The sequence below is a fragment of the Musca domestica genome, unplaced genomic scaffold (genome assembly GCF_030504385.1).
Source record: "Musca domestica strain aabys unplaced genomic scaffold, Musca_domestica.polishedcontigs.V.1.1 31, whole genome shotgun sequence".
NCBI classification, from domain to species: Eukaryota; Metazoa; Arthropoda; class Insecta; order Diptera; family Muscidae; genus Musca; species Musca domestica.
The window spans coordinates 583,516-606,307 of NW_026712309.1; the positions used below are offsets into that span (position 1 = coordinate 583,516).

The window sequence follows — 22,792 nt, forward strand, 5'->3', positions numbered from 1 at the left end:
ACCAGTATCACGGTAACGAGCGATGGTACGAGAAACAACAGATTTATTCACATTTAAATGCTGGAGTGCTCTAACGATAGCCATTTGTGGTTTTCCAGAAATCACACTATCACGCTCGAATTCCATCACGAATAACTTTTTTTCTGAAAAATTCTCACCAAAATGCTTTTGTACGCTTGTAAATAATATAATGAGCTGTCACTGGATAACAGCTGTCGGACGAGTGGCTTAGAAATGATAGCAGTCTGAAGTTGGTTTGCAGTTTTTTCATATCGGCCTGTATATTTAAATAATCGAACACTGGCTGAGGGTATACATCTGTCTGCAAAACCTACTGATACTTTTTAAATTGTCTTTAAATTGTCCAGGTTTGGACCAAATCGGATACTCCCTTCGAGAGTTATCGTGCGTACCAGCCAGAAAGACGGACATCGCTAAATAAAATCCAAATGAAACGGATTTGGTCCAAAGAGACCTAGGATCTAAAATCGTTATTTCGATGAGGTACGCTTTGGTCGTATTAAATGATATGGAAAAAGAAGAATTTCTATCTTTTATCCCTTTTATTTTGTGGGTCCCCATCGAGAACTTGAAATACATCATGGCATGACATCATAAGGTATTTGCTGTGCCATTTTATTTAGATTTTCACCGCCGAAATCCTATTCTTCCCTTTAACCGATTTGGATTTCTATCATTTCTCTGATGACCTCTTTACATCAATTTTTTGTTTTGAGTGTACTACGCTGCCAAAACAATCTCAATATTCTAAGAATCATTAAAAGTGAACGTGAACTAGCAGTAAAACAAGCAACCACGAAACCGAAACACGTTTACGTAGAAATGTCAAGTTTGTCATACGCCACAACCTTCCGTCGAGTCATTCCACCTTCGACGTTCCTTGCAGGTAACACAGCCATAAAACGGAAACCATGAGAAAAGCCAAGCAAGAACGGCTGGCTGGCTGACTAGACGCCTGCCGTGTCGTGCTGCTCTAGCAACGAAGTTCAGCGATTAGACGATTCTCGTCTTGAACATAAATTCAGTCAGTGTTTTGTGTTTAGCCGGTTAATGTGTGTTGTCCTGGCTTTTGGCTTTTTGTTGTGTCGAGACATTCTTGTCCATTTGGCCTGTTGTCGCCGCAGTCTTCGCCCAGTCGTCTTTATTGTTGTGTTTGCCAAACAAAACAAAGAAACCATTAAATTTCAAACAGACGAAAGGATAAAGACCTCCAAAAATAAAAACCAAAACAAAATAAAATTAATCTAAATTTTATAGTTAGCCAAGCAGCCAGTCTTTTGTGCTCGTCGCGGCGTTCAAGGTCTAATTTACTCAAATGAGTTCATTTCAACGGCATATGTCGGCCACCTTCAAATGATGCCATGTGATACTTCATCTCCCGCCCTTCCGTCAGTGATTATTTCAATAGAAAATTGTTTTAATATTTGGTAAATGATTAAAAATATCTGGATGTATTTGCGGATTCAATGGAAACAAATACTACTCATAGTTGGTAAGTGAGTGGGATATTTTAATGTGGATAAAGATTTGTGTGTTGTTAATTACACATGTTACTCCAGCTATCGTAGATCATTTGTGTCTATAGCAATGTTTTAGGCAATCATAATTAACACTCAATACAGTGTGAGACTAAGTAGCAGTCACTAATAATTAGGAAAATTTTGTATTTTTTCTTAAGTCCAAAAGTGAAAATGTTCTTAATTTACACTGTTTAGTTTCTGTGGTAGCTCTTTGCTGCGCTCGAAATTTGTTCATAACAATTTGTGATTGATGTCTTTAAAAATATCCAGGGGTAAGAAATTGCAATTGGAGCTAAGTTTTAACCCAAACAAGTTTTAGGAAAAAAAAGAATTAGAAAATTTAAAAAAAAATATCCGTTAAAAATTTTGTTAAAATCTTAAAAATACCGAATGTAGCCGTTATATTAGGGTCTATACGACGACGTGGGCGTGCGTAAGCAACTTTTGTCATATGCCATTACAATATTCAAATGCGAAACTTGAAAAAACTGCAACCAACTTCCGACTGCTGTCATTTCTAAGTCACTCGTCCGACAGCTGTTAGCTGCTGCAGCTGTTCCAGTGACAGCGTACAAAAGCATTTTGGTAAGAATTTTCCAGGAAAAAAGTTTTTCCTAATGGAATTCAAGCGTGATAGTGTGATTTCTTTATATTTGGCTGGAAAACCACAAGTGCCTATAGTTAGAGCACTCCAGCATTTATATGTGAATAAATCTTTTGTGTTTCGTACCATCGCTCGTTACCGTGATACTGGTAGCGTAGCCCGATGACAAGGAAGTGGACGAAAGAAAACAGCAACATCAGCAGAAATGGTTCGAAAAGTTAAGAAGCGACTTGATCGAAACCTGCGTCCATTCGGCAAATATTGAAAAATGAGCTCGGGGTAAAGCCATTGAAATTCCAAATAGTGCAAGAACTTACCCCGCAACAGAAAGAAACAAGACTCAAAAGAGCTGAAAAGTTGCTTCGCTTGGCCGAAAGTGGTGAACTGCCGAATTTTATTTTCTCCGATGGGAAAACATTCGTTGTCCAGCAGTTTGTAAACAAACAAAATGATCGTGTTTACTTGCCAAAGAAGTCAGCTGAAAATGTGTACTTTCGGTTGGCCACCAGAACTCAAGCGTCGGACATGGTGATGGTGTGGGCCGCCATAACAGCCGATGGTCACTCTCCGCACGTATTATTCGGCCGTGACATCAGAATAAATGCCGAATATTATCGCAAAAAAATTCTCGAGGGTGTAGTGGAGCCTTGGGTATGCAAACATTTTGGCCGCAGACCTTGGACATTTCAACAGAACTCAGCACCATCGCACTCTGCAGCGCCACCCAAAATGATTACAAAATGAGGTTCCTCGCTTCATTTCCAGGGCACAATTTCTACCAAAATCTCCGGATACAAATCCGCTGGACTATTGTGTCTGAAGTATTTTGGAAAGCAAGGTTGGCACTAAAAAATACCAAAGTGTCGATCACCTCAAGCAAGCGCTTCACCAACATTGGCCGTTTAAAGGCCATAATTCGTGCCAAAGGTGACCAATTTGAACATATCTTAACTTATTCTAAGATATGATGCTATTCGCGACATTTTAGTGGTGTAGTGGACTGAAGTATTCCATTTTTATATTTGATCTAATACAGATAAAAATATTGATATGGGCAAAATTATAGGAAATTGAAAATTTATACCCACTTTTATGCGAAATCATAAATTCCACATTCATCTCAGGCTTGTTTTGTTTGGTTGACTTATTTCACAAGTTGTGACAGATAAAAATATGTAACATCGTAAGCCTTGTGGGTGAGGTACTGGGAGGGGTTCGCAAATTTATATCATTTTCACAACAGATCTTGTGTTAGCGAAAATATTTGTATGTGTGAAATTTGGATGCATATTTTGCTTGCTTTGAGCCTTTTGTTTCTCAAATCTTGAATCTTATGTGGAAGAGATACCAGAAGAAATAGTCCGATCCCTACCATCTTTATAACAGATCTTATGTTGATGGAAATATTGAAATGTACAAAGTCTGAATGGAATCTGATGTTAATTTCGTGTTTTATGAGCTTTATGGATATTAAAAATTTTGACCCTTTGTGGGGTCACAGCAAATCTTGGGATGTATGAAATATGAAGAGAACCGGATGCTTATTTCAGATCCTATTATTGTTTTGGTTATTCAAACTTTGCCCTTTGTGGGGTGGTACCGGAAGGAATGGTCCGATATAAAAGATCTCGTGTTCATAGAAATATTTAGATCGGATGTTAACTTCGCGTTTTATGAGCTTCATGGATATTCAAAAATTTGACCCTTTGTGGGGGACGTACCAGAAGGAGTGGACCGATATATTCCATCTTTAACTCAGAACATGGGTTATACCATCACATTTTATAAGAATTACAATTATTCAAAATGTTGATACCTTGTGGGGTTAGTACATGATGGAGTGGGTCGGTATTGCCAATCTCCGAACTCGATCTAAATTTTACAATAATATTACGATACACTAAGTTTTGGATTCTTCGAGAGTTATCGTGCGTACTAGCCAGTTAGACAAACGGGCGGAAGGAAGGGAGTATCCGATTTGATCCAAAAGCCCTAGATTGACTCCATATATCCGGAAACGGATTTGGTCCAAAGAGATCTAGAGTCTAAAACCGGTTTTGCCGTATTAAGTAATGTATACCCTCTGTAGTCATATGGCTGAGGATATAAAAACTTTGGTATGAGATTCAAGATTGGAAAGTAAGCCTGATAAATGAAGGTGGGTAGGGAAATGTGTACTATTCTATACTATCCGTGTTTGAGATTTGGCGATGATTTTGGAAACGTATACTATAATTATGCGAAAAGTCCTATATAGTACTAAATTTGGCATTAGGTAAAGGAATAGAGCACGAATCCCGAAATTTGATGTTTAGGGGTCTGTTTGCATATGGAATTGAGATATGCAGGTTTTTTGGAAATATGAACTAAAGTAGTAAACAACACCTATTCAGAACTTTATTACTAAAGTATTAAAAAGTACTTATTTTGGATAACTTTTGGTATTTAGAATGGTGATATCAATGAAGTTAAATTTGGTATTAGGTAGGGATAAATTTGGTATTGGGTGAAGGGACATTGAAATAGTTCTTTACAGATAAATTGGATGTGCGTTATTGTACAATCGTTCCACTAACATCCTCCACGAAATATTCGTCGGAGACCCCAAATAGTGTATATATATTCCTTATCAGAATAAAATTATAAGGCGATTTAGCGATGTCCGTCTGTTGAAATCACGATAGCGTTCACAATATTTAATCTAAAGCAGGTCCACTAATTGTAAAGGTGTGGGGTAGGTCTGATCTCTCCCTAGACAAAATATTCGTATTGGTCCACTTATTGGGTATAACCCCCATATAACGTTACCTCTCGATTTTCAATCTTTTGAAGGTTTCTGCCACAATTTCCAACCAAATCAGCTGAAACTTGACATTTGTGCTTCTTGAAAGGTATGTCCTCTCCTTGCAAAAAAAATGTTCGATTAAGGTTCACTAAATGGTGTAGCCCCCATATAACGGTTCCACCCACTTTATTGGCCGCCACAACTTTATTTGAAGATTTTTTACAGCCAAAGCTGTAAATGTTCGTTGCCATTGCTATATTGACGTTAGGATATGGAATCCTGGTTGTAGTGTATCACATGGTCAGAACAGCAGGACTGAAGCCTTTGCTTATTTTTTATACCCTACACCACATAGTAGTAAGGGTATTATGTCTTTGTGCATTTGTTCCTTTTGGTGATCAGCATAAAATCATATTTTGAGTTAATTTATGCATGTTCGTCCGTCCGTCTGTCCATGTATTTTTGTAAACAAAATGCAGGTCGCATTTATTACTCGATTAAGATGAAATTTTCTAAATACCATTTGTTGGGCTCAAGGACGAACCCTATTGAAATTGGTGAAAATCTGTCCAAATTTAGATACAGCTCTCATATATATCTTCTTCCGATTTTAGGTTTATTGTGCACCAAATGGCTAATATCAGTCCAAATGGTGTGAATTTTGCTACATCCGACCGAATTCAGACTACAAGCATGTACTTCAAATTTAGTGAAAATCGGTTCAGATATAGCTATAGCTCCCATATATATGTATGTTTCATCCGATTATGGTGTTTAAGTCCCTTGCATTCGTTATATACACTCCACAAGGCTGATATTTAGCACCAGATATGAGAAACAGCCTAGCAATTCATAGATCAAATTTTATCAAGTTCGTGTCAGATTTGCATATAGCTCCAATATATATCTTCATCCGATTTTAGGTTTCTTGTGCACCAAATGGCTAATATCAGTCCAAATGATGTGAATTTTGGAACATCCTACAGAATTCTGTCTGGAAGTAAGTACACCAAATTTGGTGAAAATCGGTTCAGATATAGCTATAGCTCCCATATATATATTTCATCCGAATTGGTGTTTAAGTCCCTCATATTCGTAATATGCATTCGACAACAATGCTATTTGGTTCAAGATATCTTGTAGAGCTCAGATATACTATTGCCAAATTTTATCGAGAACGACTAAGATTAGGATATAGCTCCCATATATATATCTTTAATCCGATTTCAGGTTTATTGTGCAAATAAAGGCTAATATCGGCCAAAATGGAGTGAATTTCGGAACGTACGTTTCCATTTTGTGCAACTCGGCTCCGATATATATTTATACCCTACACCACAAGGTGGTCAGGGTATTATGTCTTTGTGCATTTGTTTGTAAAAGGCAAAAGGAGACGAGATAGACCCATAGTTCCTTGTGATGATCTGCATAGAATCACATTCTGAGTCGATTTATGCATGTCCGTCCGTCTGTCCTTGTATATTTGTAAACAAGGTACAGTTCGCATTTATTGCCCTATCCACAAATAATTTGTTTGGCCCAAGGACGAACCCTATTGAAATTGGAGATAATCGGTCAAAATTTAGATATAGCTCCCATATATATCTTCGTCCGATTTGCCTTTTATTGTGCACCAAATATCAGCCCGAATAGTATGGAATTTTACCAAATTTGGCCTAAAAATAAGTATGCCAAATTTGATCAAAATCGGTTCAGATATAGCTATAGCTGCAATATATATTGTTCATCCGATTTGTTATTTTAGTCCTCCCCAGCCGTAATATGCACTCTGTAACAACAATATTTGGGGAAATATATCAAATACAGCTCAGGAATACCTTTGCTAAATTTTATCGAGATCGGTTCAGATTTGGATATCGCTCCCATACATAAATTCGTCCGATTTACTTTTTATTGTGCACCAAACGTCTAATATTTACTTAAATGGGATGGAATTTGGCACATACGACCGAATTGAGTCTGGAAGGTAGTATGCCAAATTTTGTGAAAATCGGTTCAGATATAGCTATAGCTCCCATATATATTGTTCATCCGATTTGTTATTTTTGCCCTCCGCAGCCGTAATATGCACTCTGTAACAACAATATTTGGGGAAATATATCAAACACAGCTCAGAAATATCTTTGCCAAATTTTATCGAGATCGGTTCCGATTTAGATATATCTCCCATATATATATTTATCCGATTTCAAATTAATTGTGCCCCAAGTGGGCAATACAAGTCCGAATTTAAAAAATACAAATGCTTCGGCATATTTAGTCTTTTGAACTTTAAATTAAAATTATAATCATAGCATGTATGATTAAATTCTTCCATAAAAACTTTTAATTGTTATGCGGAGCTCCACTAAATTAGCATAGTGGTGTAGGGTATCATAAAGTCAGCCCCGCTCGACTTTAAGACTTTCTTTACTGGTTTTTTAATATAATCATTCTCGAAGTGATATCATGCACTCTTTAGCAATGTTATTTGATATGAAAGATTGAAATGCGTCCATCAAATTTAGTGAAAAACGATTCCGAATTGTACATGCCTCCCATATATTAATTCCCTCTGAAACCAAACTATTAGTGCTCTAAGGCCAAATGTTGATAGGTGGTATGATCTACTTCAAATAAATTCTTCTGTTACGGGAGCTCTACTAAATATGCATAGTGGTATAGGGTATCATATAGTCGGCCCCGCCCGACTTTTGCCTTTCCTTATTGGTTTTATTTGGTTTTTATTTCCCAAAAAAAATCTGTAAGTGGACTTCAGACATTTTACGGCATTTTGCAGCAAATCTTTTAACTTTTTCAGCTGAATTGCTTTTGATTATTAACTTAACATCTGACTGAACAATTAAAGTAAGACTTTTCACCAAAAAACTGATTAAATTCTCGTAAACAGTTTCCAGGTTTAAGTTCATCGTTTTGTATGAATGTTGATGCCTAAATTTGAGCCTTAATTTCGATTCCAAAATTTTTCTTATTACTTCCCCTTTGTTTAAGCTGTTCCCAAAAAACAGATATTTAATGCAATGATTAATTATTATTCCATGCACAATGGTTCCTTCAACAACAGAACTTCACACAATTGTCATTTTCCCAATTAGTAAGCCAACAAATTTCCCCCCAAATACAAATTTTCCACAGATTATCCAAAATAAAAAAATCATACCCTTATTAGTTATTAATAATTCGAATATCAGTCATGTGATTTGAAAGCGAATGCTTAGTGGATTATGAAATAATTGACAGGTGTCCTTTTCGACATGCAAATAGATATTAACAAACTCACATGGCTCACCTGGTGGTAATGGTGGTGATGAGGACAATTTTTGTTTATTTGTCGTCCTTAGAAACAATGATGAATACGACCACGTGTAATTAATGTTTTCCATGGGACTAATCCAATTGGCCCTCTCACACCGACTATCGCTTAATCTTCGGTGGCCAACTGTCCAATGTCATCCGAGTGAGCAGCAACAGTTCTATTGTCATTATCATGTCAAGAGGCCAAAGACAAAAGTGAATGGCCCCAAGTGAATTGGATTTTTTTCTCTATTTTTTATTTCATTTGAAGGTAGTGATAATTACACAAGTGACACACCACGCTCTCACAGAGACACACACAACCACACACACTTTATTATCTAGTGAACTTGACATTCAAATATTTGTTTTATAGCGGGAATAAAAATGTAATTTGTTGCATTTAGAATTGGATTAGGATAAGTGAGTATGGATGGGGGTTAAATGGTTAAGGCGACAGGGGATTATTACAAACATTCGTTAAATGAGCAAATTAATTTAATTTCAGCTCTCCTTTATTTGAGTTGCATGTGTTTGTTAGGTTTGACAACATTGTTTAAGGAAAACTTAATACATCGTACTAAATTTTCAGAATTCCAAGGTTTCAATTATTATTCAAGTTCCTTCCATTTTCAAAAAGAATAAAAGGAAAAATTTTATCTTTCACAGCAAAAAGTCTTCCACATTTTTCATTTTTAAGTTTACCGGGTATCCTCAGTACAACCAATGGATCCACATTCAATTTTTCTCTCCGAAACTATTTCAGCGTCTCCATATTTATTTAAGCAATGGCTATAGTCGTGCGGGGCCGACTATGTGATACCCTACAACACTACAATATCTTAGAAGCCCCCTTATGTCCGAATCCATTTTGGAATATTTCGCTTTTGAAAATTTTGTCATGATTGACCAGGGACATTTGGCCAATATTTACGCACTCCATCGTGCTGTTAGTTGTTGTGGTCCATTTTACAGCTACATATACCAATGTTTATCCAAAATGCTAGCCTTCTTCCCTGTTCTTAACTCTCTTCAATTGTGTGAGCAGGAAATTTTTTCTGTTTTTGGTTCATTTGAACCCCTAAATATTTTGCGATCAACTCTAAAATCAAGAGGCCTTTCTGTATCACCAAATTTAAACTCATCTATATGATTTGCTTGTCTACGATATTTGGCTTTATCAACGAAATCAGCATAAAAAACCAGAAGTTCACCTTTTGTGTATTTCGGATATCGCCTGTAAGTAATGTTGGTATTTTTACACAAAAGTAAAAAAGTATTTTTACATCCGAGATTTTCTTTGGATTCAATTTGTTAACTTTATAACGGCTGCAAAATCAGGAATATTTTTAGTTGTTGGTCCATTTCAACCCCTAAATATATTGCGGACATCTTTGAAAACAATAGGCCTACCCATTTTAAGCCTAACCCTAATTTTTCGTGAGGATAATTGCAATCTGTATATGATAACCACAACCTGTGTTGTAAAATGAAAAAATATTACAAAATGTACAATTCAATATTATAAGTCAAATTTAAAAAATCGGAACGAATTAGAAAATTTTCAAAAAAATAAAATCCATTAAAAATTCTTTTAAAATCTTTAAAATATGTAGGAAGGTGCCGATATATGGGGAGATATACGATATTGTGAACCTATAAAGACAAATCTATGTCTGCGTGTAAAGTACTCACAAGGAACTCCTTGTGTGGATTTTCAGATAATTCCATTGGAAAAAGTGGCTAAAATCATCAAAATACCGAATATAGGGGAGTACCGTTATATGGGAGATATACGATATTGTGGAAAGAACCCCTTGTGACCATTCCGTTGAAAAATGTGGCTAAAAACATCAAAATACCGAATATGGAGGTGTACCGTTATATGAGGGCTATAATTCTCTGCCGAGGTATAAAGTACCCACAAGGAACTCCTTGTCAGACAAATCCGACGAAACATGTGGGTAAAATCATAAAAATACCGAATATCGGAGGGTACGGTTATATGGGGGATATATATATCATTTTATATATGAATATTTTTTGGTCCAAAAACTCAAAAATTAAAAATTAAAAAAATGAGTAAATAAACAAATAGCTCGGTCTACCAATGAAATTGGTGCGTCAAATATGTGAATCGGTCTACCAATGAAATTGGTGCGTCAAATATGTGAAATCGGCCGAGAATATATATATGGGAGCTACGCCCAAACCTCAACCGATTTCAATATAATTTGGCAATTTGGTACCAAATTTCGTCTCTCTGTCCGAATTTCATTGGATCGGACATCAAATATGTATAATCTGCCGAAAATGTATATGGAAGCTATATCTAAATCTGAACCGATTTCAATACAATAAGGCTACCACATTTTTTAGACAAATTCCTTCACACATTCCAAATATCATTGAAATGTGGCGTACGCAGCATGTTTAATCATCAAATACATGAAATCGGATAAAAATATATATGGGAGCTATATCCAAATCTGAACCGATTTCAATATAATTTGGCAAGTTTATTTTCCGATCAAATCTCATGAACCGATTTCAATATAATTTGATAAATTTGTTTTCTGATAAAATCCCATCACACATTTATTTTTTTTTTTTTGGAATCGAACATATATATCATGTTTGGTACATCAAATAAAAGAAATCTGTTGAAAATATATATGGGAGCAATATTCAAACCTGAACCGATTTCAATATAATTTGGTAAATTTATTTTTGTTCCAAATCCCCTTACACATTCAGAATTGGGAGACTGTATCTGTAATCGATTAATAGATAAGTGCAAAAGTAATTTTTTGGGAGGTACCTCCGATTCTGATGCTATATCTCCAGTTCCAAGTGATATTTCAAAAATTTATATAGCTTATCTTACCTTGAGGCGATGTGGTAGTATGCTTGGAAATTTTCAGGAAAATCTGTTCAGCGGTTTTCGAGTCCATAAATTACAAACAAACATACAAACATTTTCCACTTTTATAGATATAGATTCATGATATCAGCTCTATGCCTTCAACCAATACCAAATTTAGTACTATTTAGTACTTTTCGTATAATTATTGTACATGTTTCCAAAATTACCTCCATTTCTCAATTCCTGGCACAAACAGAGACCTCAATGTTAAATTTCGGGATTCCAACTCTATTCCTTCAGCCAATACCCAATTTAGTACCACTTTTCGAACAATTATAGTATATATTTCCAAAACCACCTCTATATCTTAACCACAGACACCAACAGTGAAAACCATTTTAAATTTAGGGAGTCCAGCTCTATCCTTTCACCAAATATAGAACCATTCAGTAATCTTTGCACAATTACAGTACAGATTTCTGAAACCACCTCCATATCTCACCAACAGAGGTCTCAATTTCAAAGTTCGGTATTCCAACTCTATTCCTTCAGCCAATACCCAATTTAGTAGCACTTAGTACTTTTCGAACAATTATAGCACACATTTCTACAACAACCTCCATACCTCAATTTCAGATACCAACAGAGATCTCAATATTAGAGGATCACTTCTCCCAATGCCAAATTTAGTACCATTAAGCACTTTTCGTACACTTTTAGTATCCACAACTTTATCACAACCACCAACAAAATTTCAAAATTCGAGCTTCATCCGTTCGACCTCAACCAAAGTGTTTCAAATTTAGTACCATTTTGTATTTTTCGCACACCTAATCATCGTTTCCAAAACCACCTTTATATATCAAACTTGCTTTCCAATTGGATTATCATACCAAATCCAAGATTTTAGCTCTATCCGTCCACATAATACCAAATGGTACCATTTCAGAGCCTTTTGTAACCTAACAGCTCGAATTTTCAAAAACCCTTTGTTACATCCATCCTGCACTCCATCAGTGACTCTCATTCCTAATTTCTAGTTTATACCGTTTGTCCAATACAATTTTTTTAATTTTTAGTACATTTTAGTAGTTTTCATGCCCTTTTAGTACGAGTTTTCAAAAATCAAGAATAATCATACGCCTATCTTTTAAAATTTGCAACATCTATGGCCTAAAGTCCATTTAATTGCTTAAATTCAAAATATTTACATTTCACCAAACGAAATTTTATTCATTTGAATAAAATTACTTTCAACAATTCTTAAAATACTCTGGCAGACCATTACCTCGGCAGCAATGAAAAAAACTACAACCAATCCAATCACCTATCCCCAAATAGTTCTTTGTTTTTTTTTTTTTTCGAAATTACTTCGAGTCATTTACAAAATTAAAACAAAACAAACGCACTCACATGTCACCGCGGCTATTTGAAGAGAAGAGATTAAGTGTTGATGGTATTGGAGGAGACTTTTTTGTAGGTCGTGACAAATACAAAATAGGTGTCATAATCATTAAGCACCCGTGCTCCAAGGAACAAACAATGGTTCGAATGTTAATCGAACTGTATGCATTGTTAATGGTTAATTTGGTGACAAATAAAACGCCAACGCTATTTTATAGCCGTTTAGCGGGGAATGAGTTATTACTTTAATAAGATATTGATATGGCCTGTCGAAGAGTCCAGGTGAGATACAAAATTATATATTTTCAATATTTTACATTGAGAATAAGAATAGCTATCATATCAGTATCTGATTTGAGATTTTCGAGGGTTATATCCAAATTTTTTAAACGAATTTACACCTTCCCACCTTTTTATACCCTCTACCATAGTATGGAGGGTATATTAAGTTTGTCATTCCGTTTCTAACACCTTGAAATACACATTTTGGACCCCACAAAGTTTTTATATATTCTTGATCAGCATAACATTCTATGTCGATTTAGCGATGTCCACCCGTCTGTCGGACTGCGGAAATCACTCTAGCTTCCAAACGAAATTATGTAGATTGATAAAATTTTACTCAAATGTATATTATGTCTGCAGGACTTTTGATATTGAAAATGGGCCATGTAGGTCCACGTTTTGTATAGCCCCTATACACCGGTACCTCCCGATAATCGGTATTTTGATGATATTAGCGACAGTATTCACCGGAATTGTTTTAAATTTGGTATTTGAAGTTCGTAATGGATGCTACAGCCTATGACATGAGATTGTCTGTGCAGGTCTACGTCTTCGTATAGCCCCTATATAACGGTACATCCCGATATACGGTATTTTGATGATTTTTGAGACATTATTTACCGAAATTATTTCAAATTTTGTATTTCAAGTTCGTAATTGATACTACAGCCTTTGCCAGAAAATTGTCTATGCAGGTTCACGTTTTATAACCCCCATGGTACCTCCCTATATTCGGTATTCTGATGGTTTTAGCTACATTATAAATTATTATACTACATTATATTTTTCAAGTTCCGCATTTGAATATTGTAATAGCTTCTGACAAATATTACCTATGCAGGTCCATGTTGTCGTATAGACCCTAATATAACAGCTACAGTCGGTATTTTTAAGATTTTAACAGAGTTTTTAACGGATATTATTTTTTGAAAATTGCCGAATTCGTTCCAAAAGGTGGAGGGTATTCAAAGTTCGGCTTTTTAACTTGTTTTAAATTACATTTGTGAAATTGATTTTAGGTCATTTGGTCCGATATCATCATACTTCAGTTATTCCCCTGAAGACAAAAATATAAACCATGTCTTCTGTTTTGCGGTTGTAGAATTCGCTGGTTTTACGTGGATTTTGTCCCAACTACGTTACTTAGTTGCGACTTAACCCCATCATCTGTTGCCAGCTTTGATACAGTATTGCCACAACTACAAATTACACTTCTTTGCATCACCCAGTGCCTTTATTTACATCTCCACTTCTTCCCCTCCCAACGAACGGATGGTCGTTTCAACTTTATTTGTTTACATTTTCAAAATAAAATAAACTGAAAAATAAAAACAAAAACAAATAGATGACTGACGGACTGGCTGGCTGGCTAACTGAAATTAAGACAAGCCATTTTCATTCATGTCCGCACACAATAGCTTTCTTCGATATGTGCAAACACAACAACACCATGAAATATGATATCAACAAACATTGCAAAAATGTGACAGTTTTCTTAACCGAATACACTTTTCTGCAAAATGTTTGAATATTATATCAAGCGAACGAAAGTGAATGCAAAATGGGTTTAAATGGTTTTAAATGGGTTTTTTGTGAGTAAACATTTTTAAACTCTATTTTGAATGGAGGTTTCCTTCGATATTCACTTACGTAAGAAACACGTATTTAAAATTGTGAAAATTTGTCACTGTTAGCGCCTACTTCTTATTCTTCTTATTCATAGAAGTTTTTATTGATGTCTCCCTTTTTTTAAATTAAAATAGGATTCAGAATATTTAATTTGTGGCACTAATATGCTTCGTAAAATGGGCTATATTTCTCTCTCCAATTGGATAGGGTTCCCATTTAATGAAACGTTTGATGCTCAGTATATTGAAGAATCCTGACACACTGTCCAAACAAGTGATTAGAAAGATCCACTGTTTGATATAGACTCCATTAATGGTACCTCTCGATTTGTGGTATTTTGTATGTTTTCAGATGAGTTTCGGTACCTCCCGATATTCGGTAGTTCAGATGTTTCCGACACAATTTCCAACAACTAGCTCTGCTTTAGAACTTTATATTCTTATAAGATAAATATTTACCTTACTAATATTTTTATATCCTCCACCATACATAGTATGGAGGGTATATTGGGTTCGTCATTCCGTTTGTAACTCATCGAAATATGCTCGACAGATGATACTCTTGATAAGCATAAAATTATAAGACGATCTTGCTCTGTCCGTCCGCCCGACTGTCTGCTAGAGTCAAAACGAATAAAGATAGGAAGCTGAAATTGACTAAGATCAGTCTTTTTTCTGCAGGCAGGTCAAGTTCAAAAAACGGGCTATATCGGTCCCCGACATCGTATAGTCCACCATATAACGGTATGCCCCCAATATTCGGTATTTTGATGATTGTAGCCATTTTTTTCAATGGAATTGACTGAAAATCCAAACTTTACCCACTAGAAGAGAATTGTCTATATAAGACCACGATATTGCGCATCCCCGTTATAACGCTACCTGCCGATAATCAGTATTTTGATGATTTTAGCGACAGTTTCGACCGGATTTTTTTCAAATATTGTATTTAAAGTTCGTAATGGGTACTACAGCCTATGACAAAAAATTGTGTATGCAGGTCCACATCTTCGTATAGCCCCCCAAATAACGATTCCGAGAGACATTAACAGGAATCGTTTCAAATTTCTAATTTGAGGCTCAAGTTCAGTGGTTCACACTACATTTTGAACCATGGCTCGATCTTTAAGGCTCGAACCGTGGTTTTGATTCGCTGCGGTTCAGTTCAGTGCTATTTGCAAACATATATTTATCAAGTTCCGCTCACAAACTGCTAGTCAAAATACAATAAATTAAGCAAAGTAGAGTAGCCTTCAAGCATTTTCCAATATACAGGGCGAGATAAAAACTGCAACAAACCCCATATTTTTTAATTTTTATTGAATGAAAGCAAAAAATGCCGGAAATAGCATCAAATTTTAGAATAAGTTTAAATTTTTTCGAATTGGTCACCTTTGGCATGAATTATGGCCTTCAAACGACCAATGAAACCGTCACACGCTGCCCAAATGTTGCTCTGCGGTATTTTGGCCCATTCCCGCCGAACCACTTGCTTGAGATAATCGACACTTTGGTATTTTTTAGTGAAAACCTTGCATTCCAAAATGCTCCAGACACAATGGTCTAACGGATTGGTATCCGGAGATTTTGGTGGCCATTGTACGCTGGAAATGAAGCGAAGAACCACATTTTGTAACCATTCTTGGGTGGCGCGTGCTGAGTGCGATGGTGCTGAGTCCTTTTGGAGTGTCCAAGGTCTGGGCCCAAAATGTTTGCGTGTCCAAGGCTTTAATAAACCCTTCAGAATATTTTCGCGATAATATTCGGCATTTATTCTGATACCTCGGTCAATTAGTACGAGCGGAGAGAGGCCATCAGCTGTTTTGGCGGTCCACACAATCACCATGGTGACCTTTTTGGCAAGTAAACACGATCATTTTGTTTACTTACAAAACTGCTGTACAACGAATGTTTTCTCATCGGAGAAAACCAAACTCGCCAGTTCACCACTTTCGGCCAAGCGAATCAACTCTTTGGCTCTTTTGAGTCTATTTTCTTTCTGTTGCGGTGTAAGTTCTTGCACTTTTTGGAATTTCAATGGCTTTACCCCGAGCTCATGTTTCAATATTTGCCGAATGGAATATTGCGACATGTTCAGCTCACGAGCCATTTTTGGCCACTACGACGCGGGTTTCGATTAAACCGCTTCTTTGCTTTTTGAACCATTTCTGCTAATGTTGCTGTTTTCTTCCGTCCACTTCCTTGGCGTCGGGCTACGCTACCAGTATCGCAGTAACGAGCGATGGTACGAGACACAAAAGACTTGTTCACATTTAAATGCTGGAGTGCTCTAACGATTGTGGTTTTCCAGCCAAATATAAAGAAATCAGACAATCACTCTTGAATTCCATCACGAAAACTTTTTTTCTGGAAAATTCTCACCAAAATGCTTTTGTGCGCTTGTAAACAATATAATGATAAGGTGGTCAGGGTATTATGTCTTCGTGCATTTGTTTGTAACAGGCAAAAGGAAACGAGATATACCCGTAGTTCCTTCTGATGATCTGCATAGAATCACATTTTGAGTCGATTTATGCATGTCCGTCCGTTCGTCCGTCTGTCGGTCCGTCCATCTGTCCATGTATTTTTGTAAACAAAGTACAGTTCGCATTTATTGTCCGATCCAGATGAAATTTTGCAGAAATCATTTGTTTTGACGTTTCGATTTGACGAACCCTATTGAAATTGGATATAATCGGTCAAAATTTAGATATAGTTCCCATATATATCTTCGTCCGATTTGGTTTTTATTGTGCACCAAACGTGTAATATCAGCCCGAATAGTATGGAATTTTGCACATACAACCAAATTAGGCCAAATTTGATCGAATGTATGTATGTATGCCAAATTTGATCGAAATCGGTTCAGATATAGCTATAGCTCCCATATATATTGTTCATCCGATTTGTTATTTTTGTCCTCCGCAGCCGTAATATGCACTCCGTAACAACGATATTCAGGGAAATATATCAAAACAGCTCAGAAATATCTTTGCTAAATTTTATCGAGATCGGTTCAGATTTGGATTTAGCTCCCATATATATCTTTATCTGATTTCAAATTAATTTTCCACCAAATGAGCAATACAAGTCCGAATTAAAAAGATACAAATGCTTCGGCATATTTAGTTCTTTGAACTTTAAATTATAATTATAATCATAGCGTGTATAATTTAATTCTCCCATAAAAACTTTAAATTGTTATGTGGAGCTCTACTAAATTAGCAAAGTGGTGTAGGGTATCATAAAGTCGGGCCCGCCCGACATTAGGCCTTTCTTTACTGGTTTTTAATTTTGGTTGCAGTTTTTTTTTATCTCAACTTGAAGCTTCTTGTTAAAAATATCAACATTATGCAATAAGAAATAAGAATTTCATACTGAGTGAAGGAAACATATCGTAATATATAACAGGTTGTAAACCCTTCCATATTAGTACGCACCCACCCCCTACAAAGGGTAAAATATTGAATTAAAACAAGTAAAAAAGCAGTAAGTTCGGCCGGGCCGAACTTTGAATACCCTCCACCATTTGGAACGAATTAGAAAATATTCAAAAAAATAAAATCCATTGAAAATTCTTTTAAAATCTTTAAAATACCTAATATCGGGAGGAGGATATACGCTATTGTGGACCTCTATAGACAAATCTATGTCTGGGGGTAAAGTACTCACAAGGAACTCCTTGTGTGGATTTTCAGATAATTGCATTGGGAAATGTGGCTAAATTCATCAAAATCCCGAATATCGGGGGTACCGTTATATGGGGGATATACGCTATTGTGGACCTATATAGAGAACTCTATGTCAGGGGGTAAAGTGCTCACAAAGAGCCCATTGTGTTTAATTTCAGACAATTCAATTGAAAAATGTGGCTGAAATCATCAAAATACCGATTATCAGAGGGTACCGTTATATGGGGGCTATACGATATCGTGGACCTGTATAGACAATTCTCTCTCAGGGGGTAAAGTACTCACAAGGAACTACTTGTGTGGATTTTAAGACAATTCCATTGAAAAATGTGGCTAACATCATCAAAATACCGAATGTCGGGGGGTACAGTTATATGGGGGATATACGATATCGTGGACCTGTATAGACAATTCTTTTTGAGGGGGTAAAATGCCCACAAGGGACTCCTTTTGTGGAATTTCAGGCAATCCCATTGAAAAATGTGCACAAAAGAGAGATCTGTGCAAAATTTTAGCTTCCTATCTTAATTCGTTTAGACTGTAGCGTGATTATAACAGACGGCCAGACGGACGGACAGGGCTAAATCGTCTTAGAATTTTACGCTGATCAAGAATATATATATACTTTGTTGGGTCTAAAATGATTATTTCGATGAGTTACAAACGGAATGACGAACTTAATATACCCTCCATACTTTTTTTGGTGGAGGGTATAAAAAAATACAATTGTAAAATTTTGTTCAGAACTTGCATTCCACCACAAACAGAAAACGATGAAAGAGTATCCGATTTGTTTAAAAATTTTAATATTTGTATGAGATAATAGGATCTATAATCCACTATATCGGCCCATTCTGTGCAAAACCTTTTCTTCGGAGAATTGTTTCTCAATTTTTGCAAATTTAAAAATATGTTTTGTTTGTGACCGATAAATTCACACAGGTCAGAATTTCTGAAAACATTACATCTAGTCTGAATATAAGGTATATCGGTACCTTCCAGACGAAAATATATCATTTTGACGATTTGTGAGCGGTTTAGACCAAAGATTGCAAATTGCTATGAAACTAAACTAAGGTCTAACCCCTGCTCTATATATCTGTCGGAAAATCGACTGAAACTTTCAATGTACGTTCAATAGTGAAATGTTGTAGACCAGTGTTAAAAAAATATGTTATGACTAGCGTTATATCGCTTACAACGAGATGGTGCTGGCGATTTTGTTTTTGGTTTATTTCTCTGCGGACACGTACTTTTTGCGCCTCTTCTTTATGCTATGGTCAGACGCGGAATTCAACAAAGTTGTGATGCACGAACCTCCGCCTCTTTAAGGGTTAGTTTTGAGTTACGAGCTTCAGTTGGTTTTTCAAATTGGACGGGAGAGGTTGTAAGCGATACAAAAAAAGCGTTTAACAGAATTAAAATAAAACGGGGCTTGAAACGCTAAAGAAAACCTTTGATTGTTGAAGTCGGTGTTGGTGTTGCTGTTGTGTTTTCTGCTACCGTCGCTGGTTGTTGTTGTTGTTTGCATGCACCCACCAAATGTTGCTACCGTATCAAAAGTGCCACAAACTGAATATCAATTGATTTGATAGGAGCAGAGTTGGAAAAAAGTGAAATGTTTGCTGAAATCCAGCAATAAATTTGTTGTGCGGGCATTATTTTCGGCAACGTAACTCTTTTTTGGATTATTTAATCAGTTTAATTGATTCGAAAATAATTATTTTGTTTCTTTATTTAATATTCAAATCGATAAATGTGTGCTTTGAAAACTAAATAACCTAACCTAATAGTGTCCAGTGTCCATCATAGAGAAAATACCATTTGTTTATCGGAGAGAAAGAAAAGGTAAGAAATTGAATTTTCAAACAATTTCAGTGTCATCCGCCGTATGTCACATGCGGCGGAAAAGTACACCGAAAAAAGTTACTTGGTATGTTGCGAATGATTTGGGATTTCTGTAGTTCCTTGTGACATTAAGGCAGATCAATGCAATACGTTCTTTGGGAATCTGTAAATTATTTGCAATTTACAATACAAAGTTGAATTACTGGGTCCAGTTGGTAAATTTAAATTTATTGACATAGTAGTAGTAAATTTTGTTATTTTTGGGAAATAGATTATTTTAAAATTTCCGATATGCTCTTTCTGAATTTTTAGTTACTTTTTAATTTAGTTTTAAATCAATAATTAAAAAAATGAATAATGTATTTAAAAACAAGTAAGATAGCGGAACTTTAATACCCTCCACCATTTGGAACGAAATAAAATCCGTTAAAAATTCTGTTAAAATATTATAAATACCGAATGTAGCCATTATATTAGGTCTATGTGACAACCGTGAATCTGCATAGGCAACTTTTGTCATAAGTCTGCACAGACAATTTTCTGGCATAGGCTGTAGTATCCATTACGAACTTCAAATACCAAATTTGAAACATTTCCGGTGAATAAAGTCGCTTAAACCACCAAAATACCGAAAATATTGAGGTACCATTGTATGGGGTACCAAAACGTGGACCTACATAGCCCATTTTCAATATCAAAAGTCCTGCAGACATAATATATATTTGAGTAAAATTTTATCAACCTACTTCATTTCGTTCGGAAGCTAGAGCGATTTCCACAGACGGAAATACCGACAGGCGGACGTATATCGCAAAATCGACATAGAATTTTATGCTGGGGTCTAAAATGTATATTTCGAGGTATTACAAATGGAATGACGAACTTAAAATACCCTCCATACTATGGAGGAGGGTATGATAAACAGCATCTTATTATACTTATAATATGGAGGGATATAAAGTTTATCATTTAATTTCAAAAAAAAAAAAAAAATCCGCCGAAAAATACCGCTCAAATTAAAAACGTAATATGTGGTTTATACAAAGACATGGACCTGTATAGACAATTTTTCGTCATAGGTTGTAGTACACATTACGAATTTTAAATACGTAATTTTAATACTGGGTATCTTTATGTAGAAACCGTGGACCAAAAGGGACAATGTTTTGTTAAAACCATAATAAACTACAAATACCGAATTTTGAACAAACTCGAAAAAATGTTTCATAAATCGTAAAAATACCTAATATTTGGAGGTACCGTTATATACACATTAAAGGAACACTTATAAAATCCGTTACCAAATTTGGAACAATTCCGTGAAAATAACGAATATCGAGAGTTACAGTTAGGAAGGCTATAGGAAAACGTGTCATATGCCATATAATATTCCACAGAAGTTAAAACCCATTACAAACTCTAAATACCAAATTCCAAAAATGTTCGTGAAAAAAATTTAGACTAAATCAAGAAAATACCGAATATCGGGAGGTACCGTTATATTTACGCTATAGTCAAACGTATATTTCCAATGTTATGCCACAAGATGTGGAACGTGACCAATTCCTAATACACAACTTGAAATAATTCCGTGATAAAATGTGGCTTAAAACATCGAAATGCGGGCTTTTGGGGCTTTTGTAAATGGACCATTTTCAATGCCAACCATGCTACGTCTAAGGTCAAATAATGTGGTCTGTATCGTGATTTCAACAGATATGCTGATCATAAATATACCGAGTTTATGATGTTTACAACCAATATTTAGAGGACAATGACAATTTTTTATAAAAAGACTAGCTGTCTCGGTCCGCGTAGTCAGCCTATAGTTTTAGTGTTTTAATGCCTATATTTAAAAGTATACTCATTTACAGATCTGGCTCATATAATTTGAACAATTTAATTCAATTCAATAATACTTCGGTAGTAATTTCAAAATAGAAATAAATACCTAAGGCAAAATGTCAATACATGTTCACGTACCAGTAGATTTTAAGGGTTTTAAAGATTCTGATCATATTTTTCACCTTCAATTTGTCAGTTAGAAACCAAAAAGATTTAGCATGTCTATATTAATAAAAGCCCCATACAATAAAATGAACCACAATGTTGAGTTTTGTATTTGCAACGTTTAGAAGACATTTGCTTTTGTCCACCTAATAATTAAGGGTAACCGTTTGATAATTACTCACTATTGCTCACAATCTCTCGTACAATTACACCTGCAACTTAAGGTATTTTAAAAGTTTCAGAAGAATTTCCGGAGGATATTTTCATTTTTTTTTTTTTTTTTTTTTTTTTAATTAATGTAAATTGTCAAAATCATGCCAGCCGTTCTTTAATTAAAAGAATAGTATGTAACATATATTTGTACTTTAAGCTTTCAATATCAATTACCAACTAAATTAAAAGTGATTCAATATTTCGGAACTCTAATATCTGTATTTTTTCACAAAGTGGTGTGGGGTATTTTTTGCGAATTGGGTGATCTTTACGAAAATCATTTTGTTATCTGCTTAAAGACATGATATTTTTGATCCCTAATATTGAAAGTAGAATGTATCGATCTCGAACTAAACACTTGAGTTCCATCACAAATGCCTCCCATGTATTAAAAAAAAAACTGTAAAGAAAGTCTTAAAGTCGGGCGGGGCCGACTTTATGATACCCTACACCACTTTGCTAATTTAATAGAGCTCCACATAACAATTAAAAGTTTTTATTGGAAAATTCAATCATACACGCTATGATTTTAATTATAATTTAAAGTTCAAAGAACTAAATATGCCGAAGCATTTGTATCTTTTAAATTCGGACTTGTATT

General features: G+C 35.4%; 1 protein-coding gene across 3 annotated transcripts in view; it reads left to right on the forward strand.

Annotated features, from left to right (window-relative positions):
* The window catches only part of LOC131803601 (beta-glucuronidase-like), a 97,629-nt gene that overhangs the window by 44,116 nt on the left and 30,721 nt on the right, over positions 1-22,792 (forward strand). Inside the window, exon 1 of one of the 3 annotated variants that reach the window (XM_059124989.1) lies at positions 1,456-1,513. The exons of 1 other annotated variant lie outside the window; for it this stretch is intronic. In XM_059124989.1, the coding sequence (XP_058980972.1) occupies positions 1,471-1,513 (43 nt within the window). In that variant the 5' untranslated portion in view covers positions 1,456-1,470. Of the gene's footprint in view, positions 1-1,455; positions 1,514-19,505; positions 19,969-22,792 lie in introns of those variants that run through there. One more of the 3 variants, XM_059124991.1, reaches the window with a different exon arrangement.